The sequence below is a fragment of the Prionailurus viverrinus genome, chromosome C1 (assembly GCF_022837055.1).
Source record: "Prionailurus viverrinus isolate Anna chromosome C1, UM_Priviv_1.0, whole genome shotgun sequence".
In the NCBI taxonomy this organism is placed as follows: Eukaryota; Metazoa; Chordata; class Mammalia; order Carnivora; family Felidae; genus Prionailurus; species Prionailurus viverrinus.
Genome location: NC_062568.1, coordinates 68,431,054 through 68,458,366, shown reverse-complemented (window position 1 = coordinate 68,458,366; position 27,313 = coordinate 68,431,054). Strand labels below are relative to the sequence as shown.

The 27,313-nt window shown below is 39.8% G+C and overlaps 1 protein-coding gene across 7 annotated transcripts in view; it reads left to right on the top strand.

Moving 5' to 3' along the window:
* Nucleotides 1–27,313, top strand: part of TANC1 (tetratricopeptide repeat, ankyrin repeat and coiled-coil containing 1) — a 242,642-nt gene that overhangs the window by 59,986 nt on the left and 155,343 nt on the right. For all 7 annotated transcript variants that reach the window (XM_047870166.1, XM_047870169.1, XM_047870167.1 and 4 more), the window contains one exon: nucleotides 19,318–19,397. In XM_047870166.1, the coding sequence (XP_047726122.1) occupies nucleotides 19,337–19,397 (61 nt within the window). In that variant the 5' untranslated portion in view covers nucleotides 19,318–19,336. The remainder of the gene's footprint in view (nucleotides 1–19,317; nucleotides 19,398–27,313) is intronic.

Below are 27,313 nucleotides of genomic sequence, written 5' to 3'. Positions count from 1 at the left end.
CAACTGAGCCACCCAGGCACTGCTAAAGACAAGATTCTTAATGGCAAAGCCATGGACCATGTCTTCTGTGGCTTTATCTGGGTTCAGTTCCTGGTTCTTAGATGTGCATTAGCTAGGTAGCCGAGGTTAGGATGGTGGGATCATGCTGCTTATCCTCCCAGAGTTCTTATGAGAAACAGGTGGGATAGCAGAAGAAAAAGTGCTCTAAAATTTGGGTGCGTTTTGGGGGAAATGATCAGTTGTGGATGTCAATAATTGACTGCTCAGATGAGCCTCTCTTTAAGTTTTTACTTTATAATTACATTTAGTTAGCATACAGTATTTATATTAGTTTCAAGTGTACAATATAGTGATTCAACACTTCCATACACTGGTTGGTGCTCATCATTACCAGTGCACTCCTTAATCCTCATCATCTCTTTCACCCCTCCCTGCCCACTTCCCCTCTGGTAACCATCAGTTATCTATAATTAAGAGTCTGTTTCTTGGTTTGTCTCTCTCATTTTTTTCCTTTGCTCATTTTTGTTTCTTAAATTCCACATATGAGTGAAATCATAGATATTTGCCTTTTCTCTGACTTACTTCGCTTAGCATTTTAATATCTAGCTCCATGTTGTTGCAGATGGCAAGATTTCATTCTTTTTTATGGTTGAGTAATATTCTGTTGTATGTATATACATATACGTATGTAGGTGTATGTATATATACATATATATATATGTATACATAACCTCATCTTCTTTATCCACTCATCAGTTATAATTTGGCTATTGTTGATAATGTTGATATAAACATAGGTGTGTGTGTATCCCTTTGAATTAGTGTTTTTCTACTCTTTGAGTAAATAGCCAGTAGTGCAATTGCTGGATCATAAGGTAGTTACATTTTAAAAGTTTTGAGGAACCTCCATATTGTTTTCCACAGTATCAACACCAGTTTGCATTCCTACCAATAGTGCACTAGGGTTCCTTTATCTCCACATCCTTGCCAACACCTGTTGTTTCTTGTGTTGTTGATTTTAGCCATTCTGATGGGTGTGAGGTGATAGCTTATTGATTTACATTTCCCTGATAAGTGATGATGAGCATTCTTTCATGGGTTGGCCATCTGTATGTCTTCTTTGGAGAAATGTCTATTTATGTCTTCTGCCCATTCCTTTTTTTGTTTTTGTTTGTTTGTTTGTTCTTTTATTTATTTGATAGAGACTGAGACAGCACAAGTTGGGGAGGGGTAGAGAGAGAAGGGGAGAGAGAGAGAATCCTAAGCAAGCTCTGTGCCGCCAGCACAGAACCTGATGATGCAGGGCTCAGATTCATGAAACTGCGAAATGTGACCTGAGCCAAAACCAAGAGTCGGATGTTTAACTGACTGAGCCACCCAGGCACCCTGTCTTCTTCCCATTTCTTAACTGGATTATTTGTTTTTTGTGTGTTGAGTTGTAGAAGTTCTTTATATATTTTGGATACTAACCCTGTATTGTGTTAAGTCATTTGCAAATATCTTCTCTCATTCTGTAGTTGCCTTTTATTTTTGTTGTTTCCTTCGCTGTGCAGAAGCTTTTCATTTTGATGTAAACCCATTAGTTTATTTTTGCTTTTGTTTTTCTTGCCTCATGAGACCTATCGAAAAAGAAGTTGCTAGGGCTGATGTCAAGGAGGTTACTTAAGTCTGTGTTCTTTGAAGATTTTTATGGTTTCAGGTCTCGCATTTAGATCTTTAATCCATTTTGAATTTATTTTTGTGTATGGGGTAAGAAACTGGTCCAATTTCATTGTCTACCATGTTGGTATCCAGTTTTCCCAGCACCTTTTGATGAAGAGACTTTCTTTATCCGATTGGATATTCTTTCCTGCTTTGTTGAAGATTGACCATATAATTTTGGGTTTATTTCTGGATTTTCTACTCTGTTCTATTTATCTGTGTGTCTGTTTTTGTGCCAGTACCATACTGTTTTGATTACTACAACTTTGGGGGGGGGGGTTTGTTTTGTTTTTGTTTTAAGATTGTAAGTAATCTCTACACCCAAGTGGGGGCTCTTAACAACCCTGAGATAAAGAGTTGCATGCTCTACCTGCTGAGCCAGCCAGTCCTTGAGCATGGAACATCTTTCCATTTTTTTCACCTTGTCTTCAGTTTTTTTCATCAGTATTTTATACTTTCCGGAGTATAGGTTTTTTCACCACTTTGGTTAGGTTTATTCCTAGGTATCGTATTGGTTTTTTTTGAGCAATTGTATATGGGATTGATTCCTTACTCTTCTTCATTTTTAATGTATAGAAATGCAACAGATTTCTGTACATTGACTTTGTACCCTGAGACTTTACTGAATTTGTTTATTGGTTCTAGCAGTTTTTTGATGGAGTCTTTTAGGTTTCGTGTATACAATATCCTGTAATCTGCAAATAGTTAAAAGTTTTACTTCTTCCGTATTGATTTGGTTTCCTTTTACTTCTTTTTTTTTTTTTAACGTTTATTTTATTTTTGAGACAGAGAGAGACAGAGCATGAATGGGGGAGGGTCAGAGAGAGAGGGAGACACAGACTCTGAAACAGGCTCCAGGCTCTGAGCTGTCAGCACAGAGCCCAACGTGGGGCTTGAACTCACGGACCGTGAGATCATGACCTGAGCCGAAGTCGGCCGCTTAACCGACTGAGCCACCCAGGCACCCCATCCTTTTACTTCTTTTTGTTGTCTGACTGTTGTGGCCAGGACTTCTACTAGTATGTTGAATCGAAGTGGTGAGAGTGGACATCCTTGTTTTGTTTCTGACTTTAGGAGAAAAGCTCTGTTTTCCCCCCTTTAGGATGATGTTAGCTATGCTTTTTTTCATATATGGCCTTTATTATGTTGAGGTATGTTCCCTCTAAACCTACTTTGAGGGTTTTTAGCACAAATGGATGTTGTACTTGGTCAAATGCTTTTTCTACATCTGTTGAAATGATCACATGGTTCTTATCCTTTCTTTTACTAATGTGGTGTATCACGTTGATTTGAGAATATTGAACCATCCTTGCAACCCAGGAGTAAATCCCACTTGGTTGTGGTGAATGATTTTTTTTTTTTTTAAATGTACTGTTGAATTCAGTTTGTTAGTATTTTATTGAGAATTTTTTCATTTATGTTCATCAGGGACACTGCCTATAGTTCTTTTTTGGTGGACTTTTTATCTGGTTTTGGTATCAGAATAATGCTGCCCTCATAGAATGAATTTGGAAGTGTTCCTTCCCTTTCTGTTTTTTTTAATGTAGTTTGAGAATAGGTATTAACTCTTCTTTAAATGTTCGGTGGAATTTGCCATGAAGTCATCTGGGAATTTTTTCAATTAAAAAATTAAATTTCTTTGCTGGTCATCATTCTGTTCAAGTTTTTTTTTCTTCTTGTTTCAGTTTTGGTAGTTTGTATGTTTCTAGGAATTGATCTATTTCTTCTAGGTTATCCAACCTGTTGACATATAATTTTGAATAATACACTTATGATTATTGGTATTTCTGTGGTGTTGGCAGTTATTTCTCTTCTCTCATTTGTGATTTTATTGAGTACTTTATCTTTGTTTTCTTGGTGAGTCTGCCTAGAGGTTTTATTAGTTTTATTGAATTTTTTTTCCCCCGAAGAACTAGCTCCCGGTTTCATTGACCTGTTGTATTGTCCTTTTTTAGTTTCTATATTGTTTATTTTGCTCTAATATTTATTAGTTGCTTCCTGTTGCTAGCTTTAGGTTTTGTTTGTTCTTTTTCTAGCTCCTTTATGTGTAAGGTTAGGTTATTTGAGACTTTTTTTTTTTTAATTCTTGAGGTAGGCCTGTATTGCTATAAACTTCCCTCCTAGAACTGCTTTTGCTGCATCCCAGGGATTTTGGGCCATCTTAATTTTCATTTGTTTCCATGTACTTTTTAAATTTTATTTCCTGGTTGATCCATTTTTAGTAACGTGTTGTTTAACCACCATGTATTTGTGGTCTTTCCAGGTTTTTTCTTGTGGTTGACTTCTAGTTTCATAGTATTGTGGTCAGAAAGTACTCATGGTATGATTTTGATCTTGAATTTGTTGAGGTTTATTTTGTCGGCTAGTAGGTGTTCTATTCTGGAGAATGGTCCATGTGCACTTGAAAATAATGTGTATTCTGCTGTTTTAGGATGAAATGTTCTGAATATACCTCTTAAGTCCATCTGGTCCAGTGTGTCATTCAAAGCCGTTGTTTCCTTGTTAATTTTCTGCTCAGATGATCTGTCCTGGATGTTACGGTCCCCTTCTATTATTGTATTTTGATCCATTAGTTCCTTTATGTTTGTTATTAACTGTTTAATGTATTTGGGTGCTCCCATTTGGGTAAATAAATATTAATAGTCATTACATCTTCTTGTTAGATTGTCTCCTTTATTATTATATAGTGTTATTCTTTGTCTTTAAATACAGTCTTTGCTTTAAAGTCCATTTTGTCCCATATATGTATTGCTACTCCAGTTCTCTTTTGATATCCATTTGCATGATAAATATTTCTCCGTCTCCTCACTTTCAATCTGCAGGTGCCTGTTGGTTTGAAATGAATCTCTTGTGGAGCCTTGGAGCTTTTATCTTTGTTTTTACATAACAGCATGTGAAAATGTAGATTCTTCTGAATCTCTGGTCATGTTGTTTGACTCATTCACATGCTGGTCATAATGTAGGCAGAAAAAGCCCTTTCAAGTAAAGACTTTGTGGATAAGGATAGCATACATAGATCTAGTTATTCAAGCTTAGCTGTGTTAGAACAGGTGAGGGTACAAAAACCAGAGAGAGTACGTATGTAAGTAGAGGCAGGTGAATTATTGATTGATTGATTGATTTACATTAATTTATTTTTGAGAGACAGAGTGAGACAGAGCACAAGCAGGGAAGGGGCAGAGAGAAGGAGACACAGAATCTGAAGCAGTCTTCAGGCTCCCAGCAAGTGTTCAGCACAGAGCCTGATGTAAGGCTTGAACCCACAAACCAGGAGATCATGACCTGAGCTGAAGTCGGTCACCTAACCGACTGAGCCACCCAGGCACCCTGAGGCAGGTGAATTAAACAGAGTCTATTGACATTTTTTATTTAGTTAAATTGATCTTGGGAGGATGGATTTGAACATAGGTTGTGGTATACTAAAGCAAACTCCAAATCAAGGAGAGGAGGTTCTATACTTTGTATCCTCATAGGTCTCTCCTTTTGCCCTGTCCTGAGAGGGAAATACTTTTTGTTTTCCATCATCCTTCTCCCTTTTGCATCAAATTTTGATAACAAAAGTTTTTCTAAGGAGAGTGTCCCCTTTAATAAATACATAAAACCAATTTGTCATTGTAGAATTTAAAAATTGCTTAACATTTCAAAGTCTCTCTCTCTTTTTTTTTTTTTTTTAAACAAAGTTGCCCTGTAACTTTGGAGGCAATGCTGTATTTTGTAGGGTTGTTTCAACTAGAATATAACAGAGGTAACCTAAAGCATAGTGGGTCCTCGGTGAATAGTAGCTCCTATTGTACCCACTTAGTTATCAGAAGCCTACAGTTTCAGATTTAAAAAGGCTTTTGCTGGTCCATGAAGAAAAAATTGGGGAAGGATTGATGTGAGATGGGAAGGGAGTCAGGAGAGTCTAAGGCAGTGGTTCCCAGGCGTTGGACCTTGAGGAGCAGAGTCTTCACAAGCTCAGACTTACTAGAAATATAATGTCTCAGCTTCAAACCAGACCTAAAAATCAGTGGCAGTGGGACTCCACAATTTGCCTTATTAGCAAGCCCTAGAGGGGATTTTGATGCACTTTAACTGACCTGAAATTAGAAAAATTAGGCTGCAGGCTCCCCAAGTAGTCCAGTGGGGGGGATATAGTGAAGACCTCGCCAGAATTGTGGGAGTGGAGAGGGGCTGGAACTGGTGAGACTTAGTAATTTGATTGGCTATTGATCAGACCAGGAAGGAGGCCATGAGGATGTAGGGGGCTTGAGTCTGGTAGACTAAGCGGGGGTGGTGCTATCAACAGGAACCTGGAGCCCAGTCTGGTGAGTGGGTGTTGGAGGTCAGGGGAAGAGAAAGGTGAGTTTAGTTTGGGACACTTTGAGTTTGTGTTGCCAGGGTTGATGTCAGCAAGTTGGAAATAGAGTACTGGAACCGCAGCACAGGTAAAACAATGGGGAAACCATATTTGTGAGCTGCCTGAGTGAAGGCAGCTGTTGACGTGGGTATTCAGATAATTTTTCCGAGGAAAATGGTGCACAGAAAAGAGCTGAGATTGATGGGTTTGGAATTGGATGTTTGCGATAATAGCATTCAGTTTCTCCTTCGGCAGTATAAGTAGAAATATTGAGGAATACATTATGATAATAGTTTTAAATGAAACCAGATTATCACAAACACGTTGGAGTGTTTCATAATGCTATCTTTAGAGGCCCCATTCTGTGCAATAGAGGCTGATCTTGGACATCATTTAATCCGGGGATCTAAGGTTTAGGGTGCCAAAGCAAGGTTCTTGTGGAGTCCGTATTCAGAGCGAAGGTGGCCTGGGGCAGGCCGCTGAATTTCTCGGTCTCAGCCTCATTATGTGTCAAAGAGAACAAGGAGAGTTCTACCTTCTTGCTGTGAGGACGAAACAGGACCCCTCACTGTGGAAAAACTTAACCGTGCCTGCTGAAGGGTGCTTTTGTGTCTCCACTTGGGCTGTGATTTTTATGATGTTTTGTTGGATTTGTGGAGTAAAGGTCTTATGTTTGTAACAAATTTACAGTATTGGTTTAAGTACTGAGATAATTTTAAAAAGTCGTAAGTCTGAATCAGAGATGAATGGCTTTGTGGTTTTCAGTGAATTATCAATACATTGAAATATGTGTTTTATTAGGTTTGTGAGAAGGCAGAAGGGAGTCGGCTTGGGAAGTTTGCATAAAAACAAGGACCAGATAGTTAAAAAGCTATATCCAGCTTTGTTGTAGACTCACATATTTTTCTGTACGAGAAAGATATTTCCCTGAGACCACGGAAAGTTAGTACATCTGTGCAACATCTTCATTATATCTAGAACAATTTCACATCCACTGTTTCTAATTCAGAGTCATTCAAGAAACATGTGTTGCTGTTTTTCACTGGGTTCTAATTGGGATGTTTTTCCTTAAAGGGACCACACACTTCTATTTAGGAAATAACTTTGTCAACTGTGCTGCAACTACAAGGAACCTTCTCAGTTTGGAGACTATAGAATCTGAAACTCACCCTCCCACCCCACCTCCCCCAGCTTCAAAGAAAAGGGATCTATCTGTGTATGTATAGGTATGTGCATGTGTGACTTCACAATAGTGATTTTGTTCCTTAGGTCTCAGATATGCTTCATACTGTTGGTATGTGTTAAGAGAAGTGGCGACAGAATCCACGATCAAAGGTTTCACTGCAGAGTTACTAAGGACTTTAATTGAACCTTTCACTGCATTTTAGAGGGAAAACAATCTGATGTTCATACGTAGCATGTCACATAACTTCACGTGTAAAGCTTGAACTTCATAGGTTTGATCAAACTTCTGTGGGACTCCTAAAAATAATAACAGTTGTGATCTCTATGCATAGGGAATTACTCTGTAATTCACAATTTAGCCAAAGTGTTTGCTGTTGGGTCGGGTTTGAATGCTACCAGCTTAGCCCAGCGCTACCCTCCTGGTTCTTCTACAGCTACACAAGGCTTGCATCTTCCTGGGAAATTTGGCTGCTGCCAGAGCTGAAACTGTGAGGCAGACTTAGGTAATTTTATTAGTCTAGAAAAAGTATTACGCTCCTGCAGCTGTTGTTGTAGGTCCTAGCCATGAAAACAAAAACCGTCTCAGTTACCCAGGATCCATGAGAAACTGGCAATAGCCCAATGTTAAGTCCATGTATTTTGGACTCTGAATTATATTTATCTTCATATGGGTATCCCCTGATTTAGGGCACACAGCTGGGGAATGGCCTGACCGTATGAGGCAGTGCGCGTGGGAGAGGCCAAGCCTTGGGTATCACCCTTAACTAGGAAGCCTGATCCAGTTAATTGGAAGACTATACTTGCTGGACCTTAAACACTTTTAAAAAGGATAAGGAGAGCATCCAAGAAAACAACACCATAATAAAATACACTTGTCCCATATATCCAACCTGGTTTTCCTGTTTTTGTATATTGTCTCACGGTGTAAATCCCCACAGGTCTTTTTCTCCTGCAATGCCAGGCTGGTTGTTGTGGGTGGGTTAGTAATTTGGTGGTGATGGACTTTCTTGTTAAGTAGAACTTTTATAGATTACTATGAACACTAATCATGGGACTTGGCATTTAATTGCTAGGAGTGGTGCATACGTGAAATACCCCATCTTGCTAATGTGTGCCAGTCAGTAAATTGCTGTTTAATTTTCTGAATTTCAGTGATTCTGTTAGTGGGATAAAACTGAGCTACTGTTTGTCCGGAAGCTCCTGGGCTATTAGCAGACCACTTAGCAAGTCTGAGTAATTGTCCTGTTGAGTCTGACTCTGATTCTTTGAGTCAGGGTTCCTAATACTGAGATCATTGGATGCACTTCAGGGGTTCTGTGAATGTGGATGGATGGAGAAAAAAATTTACATCTTTATTTTCACAACCTTTAACCAGAATGTGGCTTTTCCTTAAGTCATGAAAACATGCAGCATACAGTAGCACCTGTGGCTTTGGCAAGTAGAAATCAGATTTTGGTATCACATTGTGGGAAATAGTTTAAACCATCGTTTATGCCCATCATTGCTTAGAAAACTACAGTAGCTGTTAGCCCTGCTGCTGTGTCTTGTTATGTATGTGTTAAGCACACATCACTATTATCACATCTTTGCTTCTTTTTTTCTTTTTTTTTTTTTTTTCCACGTTTATTTATTTTTGGGACAGAGAGAGACAGAGCATGAATGGGGGAGGGGCAGAGAGAGAGGGAGACACAGAATCGGAAACAGGCTCCAGGCTCTGAGCTGTCAGCCCAGAGCCCGACGCGGGGCTCGAACCCACGAACCGCGAGATCGTGACCTGGCTGAAGTCGGACGCTTAACTGACTGCGCCACCCAGGCGCCCCAACATCTTTGCTTCTTAAATAGTTTTATATGTGCATTTCAGCGTAACTGATTTTCTTTGTAAGCGTATTTTCTTCATCAGAATCATTCAGAAACATTCTCATGAGAGGATCTAGATTGCTGAAGCAGTCCGTGTCCCTTAAAAGGTCATAAGCTTCTGCCTTGGATGGCATCCTTGTGTCTTTCTCATCTTGCTTTGAGACTAGATTAGTTAACCTAAAAAAAAAAAAAGTCTTAACATATTCGGCTTTTGCTTCCTAGTTGTCTTTGACTTTTATCATCTGGAGCTCTGACTTCCCCCCATTTTGGGGCTCTTGGGGTGAATGATAAAATAAGACCATCCCCTATTTCCAGGTGACCTTTCTTAGGGCCCACTGTAGCAGTCCCCCTTAAGACGGCTTACTACAACGAGTGTTTATGGCCAACAATGGTTTCCCTTACAAATTTCAGAAAAGAATACACAGTGCTCCGTGTGTTGATATTTGCTGTAGCTATGGAAAAGATGATGTTGTGTGACTTGTATTAGTTTCAGTGAGTTCTCCATTGCATTATTGTGGCAGGCATACCCTAGTTTATTTTAGAACTTTCTATCCAAAGTTAAAACCTTATTATGTCTATTTGGACTGTGTAAAACTGCCCAGAGAAATGCTGGGCACCAGGCCATTCCTTGCCCCATCTCCTATTAACAGGTTTTATGAAATTCATTCAGTGAGAAATGGGGTGGGATTTTTGAGATCCTTTGGAATACACCGTTCCTAACTTCTGGATGTTAGGAATAAGGGAAGCATTGCCCATGTGACATGGAGGTCTCTATCCCAAATACTCTCCCCCATTGGCAATATGGCACATCTTCCAGTATTGTTCTTTTGTGAGCTCAGGAATTGAAGAACTTGCTTATTCTAGCATGTATTTTGTAGCATGACACCTCCAGGTCACAAATATTGACAACACTGGTGGTTGAAATAACTCCTGGATGCCTAGCAGAACTTGAGCAAGTGGACAGTAGGTGTCTCTCAATAGAGCCAGACTCTTTTTCAGTATAGGTTTGAGACCTGGGATGCTGCTCTGTGGATGGAGGTGTGTGTGTGTGTGTGTGTGTGTGTGTGTGTGTGTGTGTGACCAACAATGATTTTTTTTTTCCTCCTATTTGGCAGTTTTTTTCTGTCTGTCCATCTCATCAGGCCCCTGGGAGCTAGTCTGTCTCATTTTTTAATTAAAAAAGTAGGCATAGGAGGGACTATATAGTTAGGCTCTAGAGCAGGACAATCTGGATGGACACCCTGGTTCTGCTCCCTTGAGCTGTGTGACCCCAAGCAAATCACTAGCTTCTCTCTGCCTTTGTAGAATCGGGATCTTAATAGTACCTTCTGTGGATGGTGGTGGTAAGGATTAAATAACAATGTATGTAGGCTAAGTGCTTAGAGCAAGGCCTGGTATGTAGTTAGTGTTAAATCAGTCTTGCTGGGTGCACATTAGAATCACCTAGGGGAGTTTAAAAAAAAATGACACTGGGTGTTGGGAACTCCCATGCTAATGAAATTAGGACCCGGTGGAGGGGAGGTTATAACCTTGTTTGGAGCATCCTAGCACATCACTGACAGGAGTGGAGGAGGGATTTTGATGTCTTCTGTAGGGCTTTAAGTGAAGGATCCATCTGTCAGCTACATAAGCAAGAGATCTTTGTGTAATGAATAGCTGCCTTTCACGGCATCTTTGAAGTTGTCTGACCTTTTTCACTTTGAGGCCAGATGCAGTGCAATTTAAAAAATTTAATTTCTTTAGATTTATAATACCAGACTTCATTCAGCTGGCATTGATTGATTACCTTTTAGCAGTTTTTGAAAAATGGACTTTCTGACATGTCTTCAAGGTCTCTTCTCCTTTCCTATAAAGGCTTATCACCCATGCCATAGACTCCAATGAGGGGCCCTTTTTTCATCTGCAGTGATGGTTTAGCAGTGGTGGTTTACCAGCTACTATGATTACAGTGGTCTTATGAACCAGAAATAAAATTTTCCCTGTGAAATTATAGCACCTGTAGGTGGAAGAGGCCTGATTGTCCAGTCAAGCCAGAAAGGGAGCAGTATTCCTGTTAGTTACAGGAGTCCATAAAAGGGGAAATAACTAGCCCACAGTTATTTTGTTTACAGAATGCCTTCTATCCTTATTAAGGGAGTTGTAGTTGCTATACATCAAGAAGGTAGTCAGTGTAAGCTGGGAGCTCATAGATCTGTTAAATGACACAAGTGGAAAACTTCCCAGAAAGGAGAAGGAAAAGAGAAGAAAATGTAATCAGTGTGGTTGTTATAGAGCTAACTGCCATTGTGAGGAACAGGGCTTGGGTCTCCAGTTGCTGTAAACCTTACAGGGGAGCATCCTGTGACCCTAGTTACATCCTCTACAGAGTTGTGTGAGAGAGGATGGAAGGAAGCATGTTCAAAGACTGTGGTTCATATTCAAACCCTGGGTGGTCCTCCATGGGCTTTTGACCTCATGGCCAGTGGGGCTCACGCTTGATGTTGGCCTTCTCCCAGCTCGCCTTGGCTGGATCCATAACAACTACACTTTCACCCTTATGCAAAAGCCACCTTGTCTTTGAAGCTTGTATTATGCACTCTCCTGGTCACCTCCCTGTCCCCCTCCTCCCCTCCCCCCAGTTCATTGAGGACTTTGGAGTCAGCCAGTCAGTGCCTGAGCTTTCAAGTTCTAGTTCTACCTTTACACATTGTGTAACTTTGAGAAAGTTGTTAATCTCTCTAAGCCTTTCTGCTTCTTCTGGTTATAAAAAAAAAAAAAAAATCAGTAAGCTATCTCACAGGATTTTTTTTTTTTGAGGGTAAAAAGAGATTATATATGTATGTAAAACTCTTCACTTTACCTGATATATAGTAAAACTTAGTAAATACTAGCTATTCGGGTGATGGTTGATATCCCAAATGCTGCCTCCATTACTGTAATAAGCATCTGAATGGCCCTTCCATACACCAGGAATCAAGTTCCGTGATTTCTTTGCTTCCAGCAACCTGGGCTTGAAGACATTCCACTTTACCAAACAATGCTGTTGGCCATCATGTGACCTTTATCATTGTCTGGAATCACATCCGAAATTTAAAAGTTTATTCTGAAGGACTGGACTTTTTTTCAACTTCCTCATTCACTTAGTGTGACTGTTTTGTTCTTTGATCTCCTTGAGACACAGTCCCTGTTCTCTCTGGCTATCAGACCTCTCGGGGGCCTCCCTCCCTCCCTGTCTAGCCTTCATTCCATGGTGTACCACTTTCAGCACATCACAAGAGCACTCTTCTGAGTCTTGGAGCTCCTGTGCTGGACATTCATTCGCTGGCTCATTCCTCTCCTCCTCTGGGTGGTCTGTAGGGCTGAGCATGAGGATACAGTTGCACACTCTGATCTGGTGCCATGGCTTGCTCTGTAGCCTAGATTGGGCAGTCAGAGCTGTTCAGCTGTCCTTTTAATCTTGTGCTTACCTTCCTCTCTTCTGCAAGGGCTGTTTTCAACCTTCACTGCTCCTTTCATACCTTATTTTAACTTTATAGAGAAAATGGAGGCATGAACTCCTAGCTTCCTGTCCATGTTTGTTAATATCATTTTATTCCCTTTCCATCATATTATGTTTGACTTCTCATCCTTTGCTTGGTACAAATACTTAGGAGTGTATAAAATGAAAAACTCCAAGCATAGGGCTGATTCCTTAATTGGAAAATCAGGTTGTAACCCTGTCTCTCTTTGCTGCCAGCTGGCCCAGGAGAGTCAGGACAATTTCCTCTAATCCTCAGAGCCTTGCATTTTATTAAAAAAAGTTTTTTTGTTAATGTTTACTGATCTTTGAGAGAGTGTGAGCGGGGTAGGGGCAGAGAGAAGGAGACAGAGAATCCCAAGCAGGCTCAGCACTGTTGGCACAGAGCCGGATGCGGGGCCTGAACCCACGAACTGTGAGCTCATGACCTGAACCAAAATCAGATGCTCAACCAACCGAGCCACACAGGCGCCCCGGGACTTGCATTCTAAATGACACTGTTACGTTTATTTAAATTTATTAAAGGATGGCAGTCTATTTTGAGATTCAACCCTTCCCTTGGAGAATTATAGATGGAATAAAATTCTGTTCCTCCCCAACGTATCCAGTGGTACTGGAGTGACCATACAAATTCTGTGCTGATGTGGGGAGTGGGGCAGGGTTTGACCATCAGACCTAGAGGAGGAAGCAGGTGGGTAAGAAGGCCTCAGGAGTAGGAGGGGCTTTGAGGTGGCTTCTGAAGTGGGCTCGGGGGAAATGCCTATGCCTTCTCAAATAGATCTACATATCTATGAATGTCTGGCTGGTGGTGGTGGTAACAATATGGTGGTTACTTTGTCTTCTAGTTAGGAGCTCTAGTTAGGAGCATTGCTATTGGAGTAGGGAGGTATGTGCTTGGTTGGGGAGCTTCCAACCCGAAGACAGCTTCTGGGTGATAAGGGGCTTTCTGTAAGGTTGGTGCTCAATCTTGTACAACAGCCATTGGCCCGGGAGGCATAAAGATTATTGCCAGAAGTGCTGCCCTTGGTTATCTTCCCATCTGAGTTTTTCCTGGTTGGAGGAGAATGTATTGATTTCAGGGTTTGATTTTTCTGTCATTGTACTTTTTCCTTCTGTATGCATATTTGAAATACCAAAATAAAACCTCCCTGTGACCTTCTGAAGGCCTGATAAAAGAACAGATCCTGCTGTGGAAATGTATAACTTTGACCATAAACTTGGAAACCAGTGGTTAGTACTGGAAAAAATCTTAAATTATTAGTCCACACCCCTTGCCATTGATTTTTGAGTTCCCTTCCATGACAACCTGTTGTTCATTCATTTAAAAAATGTACCTAGTGTTGATTATGTATAAGGTACATTACAAGGTGCTGAGAGGGATTTGTAGAATTAACATTTTTCAGCATGATTTTGTGTCATAACCATATATCAGTACAAAGTGGGATGTGGAATTAAAGATAACCCAAAAAAATTTTTTTTAGTGTTTCTTTATTTTTGAGAGCGAGAGCATGAGCAGGGGAGGGGCAGAGAGAGAGGGAGGCACAGAATCTGAAGCAGGCTCCAGGCTCTGAGCTGTCAGCACAGAGCCTGATGTGGGGCTTGAACCCACAGACTGCAAGATCATGACCTGAGCTGAAGTCAGATACTTAACTGACTGAGCCACCCAGGCAACACTAAAGATAACTTTTTATGGCTATGGCCTGGGAATGCTTTATGGAAGAGGTAGACAAGTTGGGCTGAACAAATCTCTTCACAAAATAAAAAAGCTCCTGCAGTCAGAAGGAAGTAGCTTAGTCTTGTTTTGCTTCTAAAGTGAAAATTTCTTTTTGCCAACTAGTTCACAAAATGAGAACTTCTTTAAACAAACTTGCATATAGTAATTGTCTAGTAATTTGAAATACCAGCTTGGGAGAGTCAGGTTTTTTAATTTCTTAATTTTGTAAAAGATTTTATTATTTTTCAGGAATCTTTACACCTAATGTGTAGCTTGAACTCATGATCCTGAGATCATAAGCCAGATGATCTACTGACTGAGCCAGCCAGGTGCTCTAGGAGAGTCAGGTTTTTTGTTTTCTTGTTTTTGTTTATTTGTTTGTTTTTTAAGAAACTTTTCCCCAAACAACGTGTATACCTTCCTACAGAATATGTAAAATATGGGTTGAAAGTGATTTCAATCTAATTGATAGTTTCCACTTAATTTGTGCATCAGAATTTAAACATTTGAGTTGAGACTTCATGCCCATAGATCTTTTAAATTCACATTCTGTGGGACTGTAAATTTACTATGTATTTAATAACTCATACTCAAATCAGAAGTCTTTTTGCTTATGACCAGCCTAACTAAAGAAAAGAACAGCAGAATTAGAGGTACAGTTTGTAGAGTGGTTTTGAATAAAGAGTGAATGATTGGGCCTGTGTGTCTTGGGAAATAAATTATAGCCCAGTGTCTCCCCCACCTTTTCTGGCTGACGCATCTGAATCCTGGAGAAGTTCAGTGACTTGTTCCTAGTTACAATGTGTGGGCCACAGCTGGGATTAGGTCTCTTGATTCTTAGGCGGCTTCTACTATAAGAGGGGGGAAAAAAAGCTGGGGTTAGGGGGCACGGGGCACCAGGAGCCAGAGCGGGGAGAGAGACCTACTGGAATTTCAAGTATTCATCAGGGGTTGTTTTTTCCCCAGCTTCGTGGGAGCCCTAAAAGAATGTTGAGATGTGGCTCTTGCTTTCAGGAAGCTTCTATAATGTAATTTTCCGTGAATATCCAGCCAAGGGCCAGTGCCCCAGCTAGCAGGCCCCTTTGTTTCCTTTTGTGGTCTTTATGCTGCTTTGTTTTCTTAATTTGCCCTGTTCTATATATTATTTATCTTGAAGGGTGCTTCAGACCTCCCACTGCCACCACACATTTCCTTTCTTTTAATAAACACTGAGGATTGCTAATGCAAAGAAAGTTCCACAGGTAGTCATACCAGAGGACATGGCTATTATTTTGATAAGTCAGACCTTAGGAGGGTGGAAAAATATTTTCAAACCCTTAAAGATGAGGATGTTTTTGATGTCTCTCCCTTTTCTGGGGAAAGAAAAAATCCTTAATTATGTACAACTTAGTTTTCAGTGTTTCACTTGTAAATATTGCTATTTTGGTTTGCTTAATTTTGGCAAAAGGGAGCCACCTTCAGAAACAGCGTTGCTTTGAGGTCAGATATATGGTTTGATGGGAGATGCTCCTTCTAGTGGAGTGCATACAAACTCAGGATAACTGGATAATAAGATTTTGTTACCAGGAGATTTTAAGATTAATTCAGGTGTTGACTTGAAGGGGTATTAGGAAATGTAGCATTCCTTCCCTACTGTCTCGTTGCCTGATGTCACATGAATTTAACTGTGTTTTCTGTTTCTGTGTTTCTTGTGAATGAAAATCTATAGGAATGTTCCTTGTAACTTATAAACTGCTATAAATGTTGGCTTATTGCTTGATTTGGAGGAAGTCGCTCATCTGTGTTCATTGCAGCCTAGTTAAATCTGTCAACAAATATGGAGAACAGAGTGGGTACGAAGCCTGTGTTCTGGCTTCTGTTTGTATTAAAGAATTAGCACAGTCCCTGCCCTCAGCTCACAGATTCCACTTGGAATTGTGTAAACAGGCAGTATGGCACTCCAGAAGAGGAGAATTTTAACGCTATGTTACTCTGTGATTTCAGACAAGGTGGTCATGGTTACGATGCTGCCATTGTGACTGCAAACCAGAACAGATTTGGTCTTGCATTTAAATCCTCCCTGTTTTACTTAGGGTGATCTTTGTTATAATTTGCATATCATTGTAATTACTGTGTAGAATGCTAACACATAACATGGAGATGTTGTGCCTATCCCCAAAGACTTTGTGTTAAAGGAGAAATCCAAAAAGTGAAAGTAAGCTTGGTAGTTTATTTAACTTCTGGGCATTTTAAAAGGAAGAACCTATGGTATTTGGGAAACTTAGATGTTGAATGATAGTAGGAAAATAAGGAAATCTAGGTCACTTCAGGTCATTGGTTGTCTAGGGTTAACATTATTTATTCACATTTTATTTTCTTTTAAATGAAAATTATAGCAACTTTTCCCCCATTAGAGAATTTCAGAGCCTGATCTAGGGGCTAGTCTTTTCTCTCTTCCTCGAAAGTATATAATTTAAAGAAATAGAAGCTGAAGTTACTTTTGTACTCAGGTACACTTAGTTAAAGTTTCTCCAGGTCATAGTTCGAATAAGTCTTGGAAAAAAAATTTAAGTTTTTCCCCTTGACTTGCTATTTATGGAGGAAAGCAGGAACTGGGAAGAAAAATTACAGTGCTATCTGATAGCCTCTTTCCCTTAACTCAAGACCACTGATATGGAAGATGTGACTATCCTGAAAATAGCTGAGCTCCCCAAAGTAGGCATCCAGGGAGTCTGGGATGAGATGCCCAAGCCTGTGTCTCCTAGTCCTCGCCCTGTGGGACATGTCTTTCCCATGGCAAAGCAGATATGCTGTGGGTTGGAGATGACCAGGGTGATTAATCAGGGGCAGCCTCACTGCCATGGTGGGGTCTGAGCCAGTCTGTGGTCCAGGGAAGTACAGGGCTCTGGGAGAGCTCACTAAGGGACCATAGCCTAGCTCTGTTGGCACGACTCCATCAATAATTTTCTTTTATTTTTGAAGTATGTTGTCTTTGTTAAATGACAAACCTTGAAGGTTGATTGATTTGGAAAAGAAAAAATCTGAGCTTAGCAGGCATCTATTATTGAATTTTGTCCACCATTTTTTACACAACATATTTCAGTGTTTCTTTTAAGCATGATCATAGAAATTGGTGTTGCCACAATTTGGTGGTCTTCCCAGGTTCAGTGCTTGCCCTTCAGGTGAAACACAAATCTTTGCTGAAGTAGCATTTTAATTTTTTTAAGTTTTTAAATTTATTCTGAGAGAGAAAGAACATGGGTGTGCCTGAGTGGGGTCGAGGGGCAGAGAGAGAATCCATAGCAGGCTCCATGCTGTCAGCACAGAGCTTGACACAGGGCATGAACCTACAAACTGTGAGATCATGACCTGAGCCAAAACCAAGAGTCGGACACTCAACTGACTGAGCCACCCGGGCGCCCCTCACTGAAGCAGACTTTTTAAAAAAAATTAGACTGTAAGCCTTTTGTGTGTGGAGACTTGTTTTGTAAAGTGATTTAACTCCATTAAACTTTAGCTTTCTCCAAATTCTGCTTAAAATACTGTCTTCCTGGTATCTCTAGGGTGGGTTGATTTGTTGTTGATTTTTGTTTGTTGGTTTGATTGCTCTTGCCCAAAGCTTTCACTTTCTGAGAGGAGAGGCAGTGTGTTGGAAGACCCTTGTTGGGGGCCTGCAGATTTGGATTCTGGCCCTGCTGTTAATTAGCTGTGTGACCCTGGGCAGTCAGCCTTCCAGGGTCTCTGTTTCTTCGTCAGGGAAACAAAGGGCTTGGAAAAATAAATACAGGCCTGGACCAAATGATAGAAGGTCATGCTGTGTGCTTATGTTGTGTGACTCTGTGAATGGCAGCACTTTGAGACTCTTGGCTCTCCGTGGTCCCCACAAAGGCTCTGTTTCACTCTGGGATTGAGCAGTTGTGCGGGGTGTTAGTTACATTGAGGCCATTTCAAGCATTCAAGCTCACTAGGCAGGTGGAGCCCTCTTCTCCCCAGCAGTTTCTCCCTCTTTCCCTTCTCTCCTCTCCTCTCTCTCTCTCTCTCTCTCTCTCTCTCTCTCCTTTTTTCCAAGAGCAACCTGCTTGCCTTCCACCTTCCTGTCCTTAGTGCGTTAACAACGGTGTGATGGGTAACACAACCTACTCGGATTCATGACCACTGGGAGTTGTCCAGCCATCTCCTCTGAGTTCCTGGAGGGAAGAGAGCTACTGGAGACTCAGCGATGAAATAATGGCCCTTTGTCTGTCTTTTGCTATAGGGATGGTTTTAGGTTTCATCTTAGGCCTGGGCCATTGTGGTGTTTTTACATGCTCAGTACAACCCTGTTTAAAAATGCAGCTTATCGTTTAAAGGATTCAGCTGTAGCACCACAGACGGTTCTACTTTCTTCCCCATCCCCAACCCTCCCACCCCCTACCCCAAGTCCTAACTATATGTAGTAAAAACCCACTGTAATGTATGCTGTTTGATTGGGTCCCCTGACATCAGCTTTAAAATGTGTTTCCATTGTATTTATTTTATAAATGTTTATAAGGTTATGTTTTAATCTGATAAACTTACAAAACGTTTTCCTTGTGGTTATATAATCAGTAGCATCTGCAAAACGTGCCTTTAAACATGTAGCTTTCTTCTTAACCATTATCTTGTTGATTCTCTGTTCTAATGTTTTCTTTTGATGAACTGGGGTTAGGAGACCTGAATTCCTGTGCCAAACATCTTACAGTAACGTGCCCAGATTTAGCCTCGTAACCTTAATTAGATGTGGAATGCTGAGAATGCCCTGGTGTGAGTTTTTTTTTTTTTTTAAACTTTTATAACAAGACAGTGAACTTCTGATCACTTCATTAAATGTTATAAAATACTCCTTGTGTCTTTAGCATTTAGTTTCCCATCTTAGTCTCTTCAGAGAAAAATAATGTAAAACTCAAGGTACCTTTATATTCTCCTAAGCAATGTGTTAGGGCACAGGTTATCTTTTGTGTCAGTATGCAAGTTATATTCCAACTCATAACCCTTAATTCCTCTTCCCTCCCCTCCTTTTCTCTTTAGAAGCAAAAGAGTGTTGAAAATGTTAAAGGCTGTGCTGAAAAAGAGCCGAGAGGGAGGAAAGGGGAGCAGGAAGGAGACAGGTACGTACAGGAATGAGCTGAACAAGCAGGTGGGTATGGGACATCAACACCTGCTCACTCTAGGCTGGACGGATGCCCTTGCATCGGGAATGGGTCCCAAGGAGTGCTCTGGGTGAGAATGCACATAATCCTGGAAGCCATGAGAAATTAAATACATTTCTGAGCTCTTTTATGGGAAGTGACTTTGAAAACTGAGTTTGGGTTACGAACCAAATCCTTTCCGCAGAACGCTTGGAAGGTTCATAATTTTAACAGAACATTCAGATCCAGAGGCAGTCAGAGTTAAGACATGGAGGGATAGCAGGTGTGTCCAGGAATTTGATTTCTAGAAAGCTCTTTCCCGTTTCCCACACACGATTTCATTTTATATGTTTGACCAACTGCTGGCTGACTGGTCCTCCTCTTTTGAGTATCAAATTTTCCGCCTAACAGGTGTAGCCTCACTCAGTGCCAGACTGCTAGTTTTCATTATGATGAGAGCTACTTAATTTGCCTTGGATTTCATTCCTGTTGATAGAGTTCTGGTGCATATGTAGTCATTGTGACTCTTCACTGCATTCCATGTGATAAACTCCTCTACGGTTATTTTGGTGGCCACTAGTGGTCTGTTTCTCTTGCTAGGAAAATTACATATTTTTTACCATTTTATTGTACAATAAAAAATCTGTTAGCATTGATTGATTTCCCCAAGATGTGCTGTTTCACTCTGCAAACTCATGATGATCTGGAGTTGGAGAGTGGCTGGTTTTCTGAGTTATTGTATACTGAATAACATTGCAGTTTTAATTTCTATTTTTTTAATGTTTATTTAGAGAGAGAGCATGTGTGTGCGCACACATGCCAGGAAGGGGGAGAGCGAGAGAGAGAGAGAGAGAGAGAGAGAGAGAGAGAGAGAGAGAGAGAGAGAAAGAGGGAGAGAGAATCTTAAGCAGGGATACTTCATGCTCACAGTGCAGAGCCCAGCACGGGGCTTGGTCTCACGCATGAATGGTGAGATGATGACCTGAGCCGAGATCAAGAGTTGGACGCTTCACTGACTGAGCCACCAGGCGTCCTGAAATTTCTATCAAAGTATAAATAAGTACACTTATTACCAAAACATCACTGAATTATAGTTAACTATTCAATTGAAAAGATGTTGCAATAGCTTTTATTACATAATGTTACTATGTAATGTGTGTGTGTGATTCATAATGTATGTTATGTAATGTTAAGGATCATGTTAATATGTGTTGTTTCTGTACTTAAGAGAATAGGTGGGCTTAAACTTTTTAGTTATATGGAATTTAGACGCATTTTCTATTAATTAACCCTTAAACCAAAAAGTCTGCAAAATGTCAAACTTACTTTAAAAGTAGAGTCTTTAGGAGTGCCTGGGTGGCTCAGTTGGTTGAGTATCTGACTTTGGCTCAGGTCATGATCTCACGGTTGTGAGTTCGAGCCCCACATCCGGCTCTCTTGCTGTCAGTGCAGAGCCTGCTTTGGATTCTCTCTTCCTCTCTCTCTCTCTCTTTCTCTCTCTCTCTCTCTCTCTTTCCGTTCCTCCCCTGCTCATGCTCGCTCTCTCAAATAAATATTTAAAAAAAAGATACCCTTTATTGTAAAGTTACTGTTAAGATTCTATTAGAAGCTTCTCATTAATACCTGTATAGCAGATACAAAAAAAAGAAACCAGTTTTTAACGATAGAAACGAGAGACCGTATTCTACTTTTAATCTTAAAAAACCAATCCCTACCTTTTGAGTAATTAATTAGAATGGTTACTATAGAGATTTTTCAGTACACATGATTTCTATCCAGGAGGATATTCACCCTCTGCTGGGGCAAGGCCAAAATATCCTTCTTTTGATTTCTCTGAAAGCTGTTTAAAAAAATTTCCCTGCCCAGTTTTGGCTTGTCTGACACTCATGCTAGGGACTTTGTTAGTTGCTTCTTTACATGCCTTTGGAATTTTCAGCATTAAATTGGGTCCTAAGCCGTCTATCTAGCTGGAGCTGCCCAACCACTGGCCTGGATCTCCAAGCCAAAACTCCCTACTTTGTAATGGAGTCTTTCACAGCAGACCCACGATGCTCTTTGACCAGTGCCAGTGAAATAACAGTACAGTAATGATGTGGGGCACCCTGCCTTTCAGAAGGGCCAGACCGTGAACATAGTTTGCATTTGTAACTTTTCCAGTTTTAGAGCATGTGATTTTGGGTTCATTTCCCCCTCTGGTTGTTAAGAGCAACTACTGTTTTTTTCTGAATCATTTCTTCATAATAATTCCCACACTATGGCTTTTCACTAATGCAAACCAACTTGAAAAAGCAATGGGAACATTTCTCATAAAACATCTGTATGGTATGTGCCTTTTTTCTCTTAACTAGAATCTGGTTGTGGTAGTTGGGGAACAAAGCAGATGGAATTTTAAATCTTGATGAAGTTATGTCACAAGATGATTGAGGAAAATACTTGGAATTTGACCAATCGTATGTTAAGTTCAGTGCCAACTCTCATTATATAAGTAGATCATAGCTAAGTTTCTCTGTAAATTAAAGCTGGTTAATCTATGGAGACTGCTCTGAGACTTGGGTAATAATATCTCCTACAAATGGAAAAATTTTGCTCTCCTGTTTCCAATTAAAACCAATCTTTGTTGCAAAGACAAAGGAAAATTCATTTTTATGTACTTGAACTCACAATTACAGAAATTTAGGAAATATTTATGTCTAAAGTACTGAGCTTCGCTTTTTATACATGTCTTGTAGGTTGTTTTTACAATCTTGAACTATACTTTTTTTTTTTAATCGAATCAGCTTTGAGAATTTGGAAAACATAATCACTGAGTTAAATTTAGTATTCTTCAAAAGAAAGCAGACATTTTTTCAGAAATATATATTGAAAAGTCATTACATCCTCAGTTCCTATCCCTAAAAGAAAGTGTCACATATGTGTACTTTAAATTATTGGTAAAATTTTAGGTATTGAAATTTATATGTATATAATGGTATTTGAGATAATGTATGTTGAGTATTAAACTGTTAAAAGCCATTGGGTGAACTCTGAAAATGGTGAAATTCTTTTTTTTAATTATGCTTTTTATAATGTAGGGAATGCTTATAGCTAAGCAAAACGTGTTTTCTGGAGGCTGTTGAACTGTGTCAGAGAATGCAGTATTAAAAACTTGAAAATGTTTTTTGGGAAAGTACATTTGCTTTGTCCCCACCATTCCATCAGTGCAAATGAGTACTGTATTTCTCTTGACCTTGAGTTAGGCCCGAGGGAGCAAAAATCAATATTAAACCACAACGTGGGGAGAGCTAGATGAGGGCATCTATTTTTTTTTTTCCCCTTCCCTGCTCTTATGTTAAGGCCTTGATCTAAAGCAAATGTATTTATTTTGAAGCTCTCCAGAGAGGAGCGACCACGTCTTTTTAAGTGACCTTTGCTATCAAAAAACTTTCAAGTTACTATTATTAAACCTACTTAAAGATGAAATAATTTCTGTGAGTATATTGAGAGTATTCTGATATAAGTATGGACCAAGTAAGAGTTTAGAGTCGATAAAAGAGCAATGTAGGGAATTAATATTTTTTCTATAGAACAGCACTGTTTAGAAAACCAATAGGGAAAAGTCCCATTTTATAATAGAAAGAAAAACTTTCATAGATCAACCTAAGAAAAAATGTACAAGCCTTACATTGAAAATAAAATAAAATAAAATGAAACTTTGCTGAAGCACTTACAGGAAGACTTGAATAAATGGAAAGAAATACTGTGTTTTCCAAGTGGACAAAGGCATTATTTTAAACCGATTAACTCTCATAGAATTACCTATACATTTCATTTAATCACTAATGAAATCCTATTTTATTTTTAAAGACATTGTTTATTTTGTTTTTGAGAGAGAGAGAGAGCATATGCATGCAAGTTGGGAAGGGGCTGAGAGAGAGCGGGACAGTTTCTGAAGCCGGCTCTGTGCTGACAGCAGAGAGCCTGATGCAGGGTTTGAACTCACAAACTGTGAGATCATGACCAGAGCCGAAGTCAGATACTTTAACCAGGTGCCCTAAAGACATGGTTCTTTTAGAGCAGTTTTAGGTTCATAGCAAAATTGAGCAGAAGGTACAGAGGTTTCCCATATATCCTCTGCCCCCACTTACTCACAGCCTCCCCCGTGATCAACACCCCCACCAGAGTAGTACGTTTGTTACGATAGATGAACCTACACTGACACATCACAGTCACCCAAATCCCATAGTTTACATTAGGGTTCACTCTTGATGTGGTACATTCTATGAGTTTGGACAAATGTGTAATGACCTGTACCTATTATAGTATCCTACAGAGTATTTTCACTGCTCAAAAAAATCCTGTCATTTTTTTTTTTTTTAACACAACATAGCCAATTGATTTAAAAATTCATCTGGGAGAAAACATGGTTAAAAATGGCCAAGGAATAACTGAAAGTGTGGGGCAAGTGTATCTAAATGACTGAGCCTGGTTCCCATGCTGGGTTCTAGCTGCAGAAGTGGGACAGGTGTGTATTTTGACTTCTTAACTTTTACAGGGTGGACTTCACCTCCCACTGAGACATGCATTGAAGAGGATTCTTCTGTCCTAGACATTGGCAGGTCCCCTCCACTTCAGAAACCAAGCACAAATCTGTAGGATAGCTCTTTGGAATAGCTGCCACTTCCAGAGTGAATAAATGAGTTGGCTAGTTTTTTGGACTTTTTTTTTTTTTTCCTATTGGGCTCCCAGAAATGAAACCTAATTTTTTGCTAACATCTTTGATATAATTGCATCTTACAGTTGCTAGCAGTTTGGGTTTTTTTCTTTTAATCCTGGAGATAGTGGCATCCTTCTGGAAGCAATAGGCAAGACCTGTTGCCCTCCTAGAGAGGGTTCATCCCTCTCTCTGTATCCCTCCCTTCTGCTCTGTGCTAAGCTTGAAACCGTAGTCTTTTGCCGTATCCAACTTTTGCAATTGTTCTGTTTTGGTGGGGAAGAAGCTCCAAGTTGAGGAAGAAGAACAAAGTTTGGCGAACTTCTAATTGAAGCACTGCCTCAATTAAAATATAGACTGGGTAAAGAAGGGTTGCTTAATATGCCCAAATAATTGTTTATTAGCCTTTTCCTTTCAGTTTAATTATTTGTGTTCTTTTTTTTCAGCAGGGAGGCTTAGTTTGAAGCAATTTATTAAAAAAAAAAACACATTTGACCTTCACCTTTTCATCGTTAAAACCCAGCTGGTTGGCTAAGTGCACTTGTAATGGTGTTAATTAAGGCATTGGATAGTCTCTAAACTTGAATGTGTACTGAATTAATCTGTTAGCTTTGCATCTAATCCTTCACTTTGAATTTGTAGTAAAAGGAAGCTGTTTGCCTCTAAAGTTTAAAAGCCACTGATGTGATTGTTAAATGTGGTATTTTAAGCCATTCCAGGCTGCAGTCTGGTTTTCAGTGGTACCTTCTAAAAATGCCTCCATACAAACGATGCTTTGTTTTATCTGGAAAATATGAAGCTGCTTTTGATTATTCTGTGCTGCATTGCCCATTTTCTGTGGTTGTGGACTATTATTTAGGAATTTAGTGCAGTGACTGTCTTGCTGAGCTATGGATATATGGTATCGTGTTGTTAACAGACTCCAAAAATGTTTCCCAAGCAACAAAACAGGCAGAAATAGTTCAATCTAAAGGTATTGTATTTCTCTTTACCAGGGCACTTAAGAAAATTCTGTAAAATATTGGGACATGATATAAAAACAGAATAGAAGCCAGGTTGGTTTTTGGTAAAGTCAGGAATGCTGTTCCCTCTGGTTTGATTGGTTCCTTCACCATTTTTTCTTTGTTGTCTATACATGTCTCAAAGTCTATAAAAAGCACAGACTTTGGAATTAGAAGTCACAGATTCAAATCCCAGCTTGATCACCTCCTAGTTTACTTGAATTTGGACAAATTTATTCACTAAGCTACCTTACAGGGATGTTGTCAAGGTTAAATACAAGGACCTTTTTGCAGAAGTCTCACTTGACACATGGCTTCTGCTAAATATTCAGTAGAGCTTTGCTTTCCTTAGAACACTGTGTGGTGCCTTTAAGAACAAACAAAACCCTTGTAAAGCTTCTTGTTCTTTCCTTGAAGAGAAGGTGGGACTGCTCTCAGGAGTGATGTTCTAGAAGCTTCTTTCCACGACTTCCCATTTCCAAATACTCTGCCATCGTCTTTGCATACTGAAGTCTTTTTGTGCCATCTTTACCCTTTCCCTCATAATAAAACTGAGAAAGCTGAGTCATTTGTCTGTTGTATGGTGGTCTATTCTTTAGAAGTCCTTTACCTTTTAGCCTATATCAAGTACTGCCATTTTATCCTTTTTCTTTGTGAAATTAAATGAAAAGCCTCTTTCCTTTGCTTAAAGAGATTTTGGGAGTCAGCGAGCAGCTTTAAGAATAGATTTCTAAGTACAGTTTATGTAGTTTCTGAGATGTTTCATTTCAACACGTCCTTAATTAATGAAGGTCTTCCTGTTTAGAAGGCTCTGCCTTCCATCCTCTTTGTACCTTTTCCATATGTTTTAGGGAGCTATAAAGGATGAAAGAGAGAAGGAAGAGAACAAATACTTAGCATTTATCATGTGTTAGGTGCCTACACATAATGGACCAAGCTGGTTCATCCTGAACAGCCTGTTTCCTGTGAAGGGCATAATCAGTGAAAGCTCTGGACACAGAAAGTGAAATCAAGAGCCTGCCTGGATCTTCTTTGTTTTTTGGCCAGTAAGACTTCCAAGACTTCCATCATAAAGTTTGTGGCAGAATTCTCAAACAGCAGCACTTATTTACTTGGGTCCTTCTTGGCATGTATAGTTGACCACGAAACAATGCAGGGATTAGGGATTCCCGACCCCCACATAGTTGAAAATCAACATGTAACTTTTCACTCCCCAAAACTTAACTACTAATAACCTGTTGGACTGGAAGCCTTATCGATAACATAAACAGTCTATTAACATATATTTTATACATAGTATTATATACTGTATTCTTAAAATAAGGTAAGCTAGAAAAAAAATTTGCTAGGAAAATCCTAAGGAAGAGAAAAATATATATTTACAGTACTGACTGTATTTATTGAAGAAAAAAAATCCACGTATAAGTGGACCAATGCAGTTCAAACCTGTGTTGTTCAAGGGCCAACTGTATATGTGTAAATGTAGTAGGAAACTTAATAGAGAAATACAAAGTAACAACTCAGAGTCCGGTTTTTTGGGTCAAATCTAATTTCATTTATAAATACCATATTAAAAAAAATTTTTTTAATGTTTATTTTTGAGAGAGAGAGGGAGACAGAGTGCAAGTGGGGGAGGGGCAGAGAGAGAGGGAAGCACAGAATTTGAAGCAGGCTCCAGGCTCTGAGCTGTCAGCACAGAGTCTGATGCTGGGCTCGAACCCACAAACACAAGATCATGATGTGAGCGGAAGTTGGATGCTTAACCGACTGAGTCACCCAGGAGTCCCTAAATATTTTTTATTTTAATTTTTAAAAATACTTCCTTTGAGGGAGACAGTGTGTGTGTGCAAGTGGAGGGGGAGCTGAGAGAGAGGGAGAAAGCAAATCCCAAGCAGGCTCCGTGCTGTCTGAGCAGAGCCTGACATGAGGTTCAGTTCTACCAAACATGAGATCATGATCCAAGCTGAAATTAAGAGTCAGTTGCTTAACCAAATGAGCCACCAGGCACCCCTAGTTTTTATTTATTGTTTTATTTTATTAAAAATTTTTTTTTTAATGTTTATTTATTTTTGGGGGAGAGAGAGCGTGAGCAGGGGAGGGGCAGAGAGTGAGGGAGGCACAGGATTGGAAGCAGGCTCCGAGCCAGCAGCACAGAGCCTGATGTGGGGCTCGAACTCACAAGCTGTGAGATCATGACCTGAGCT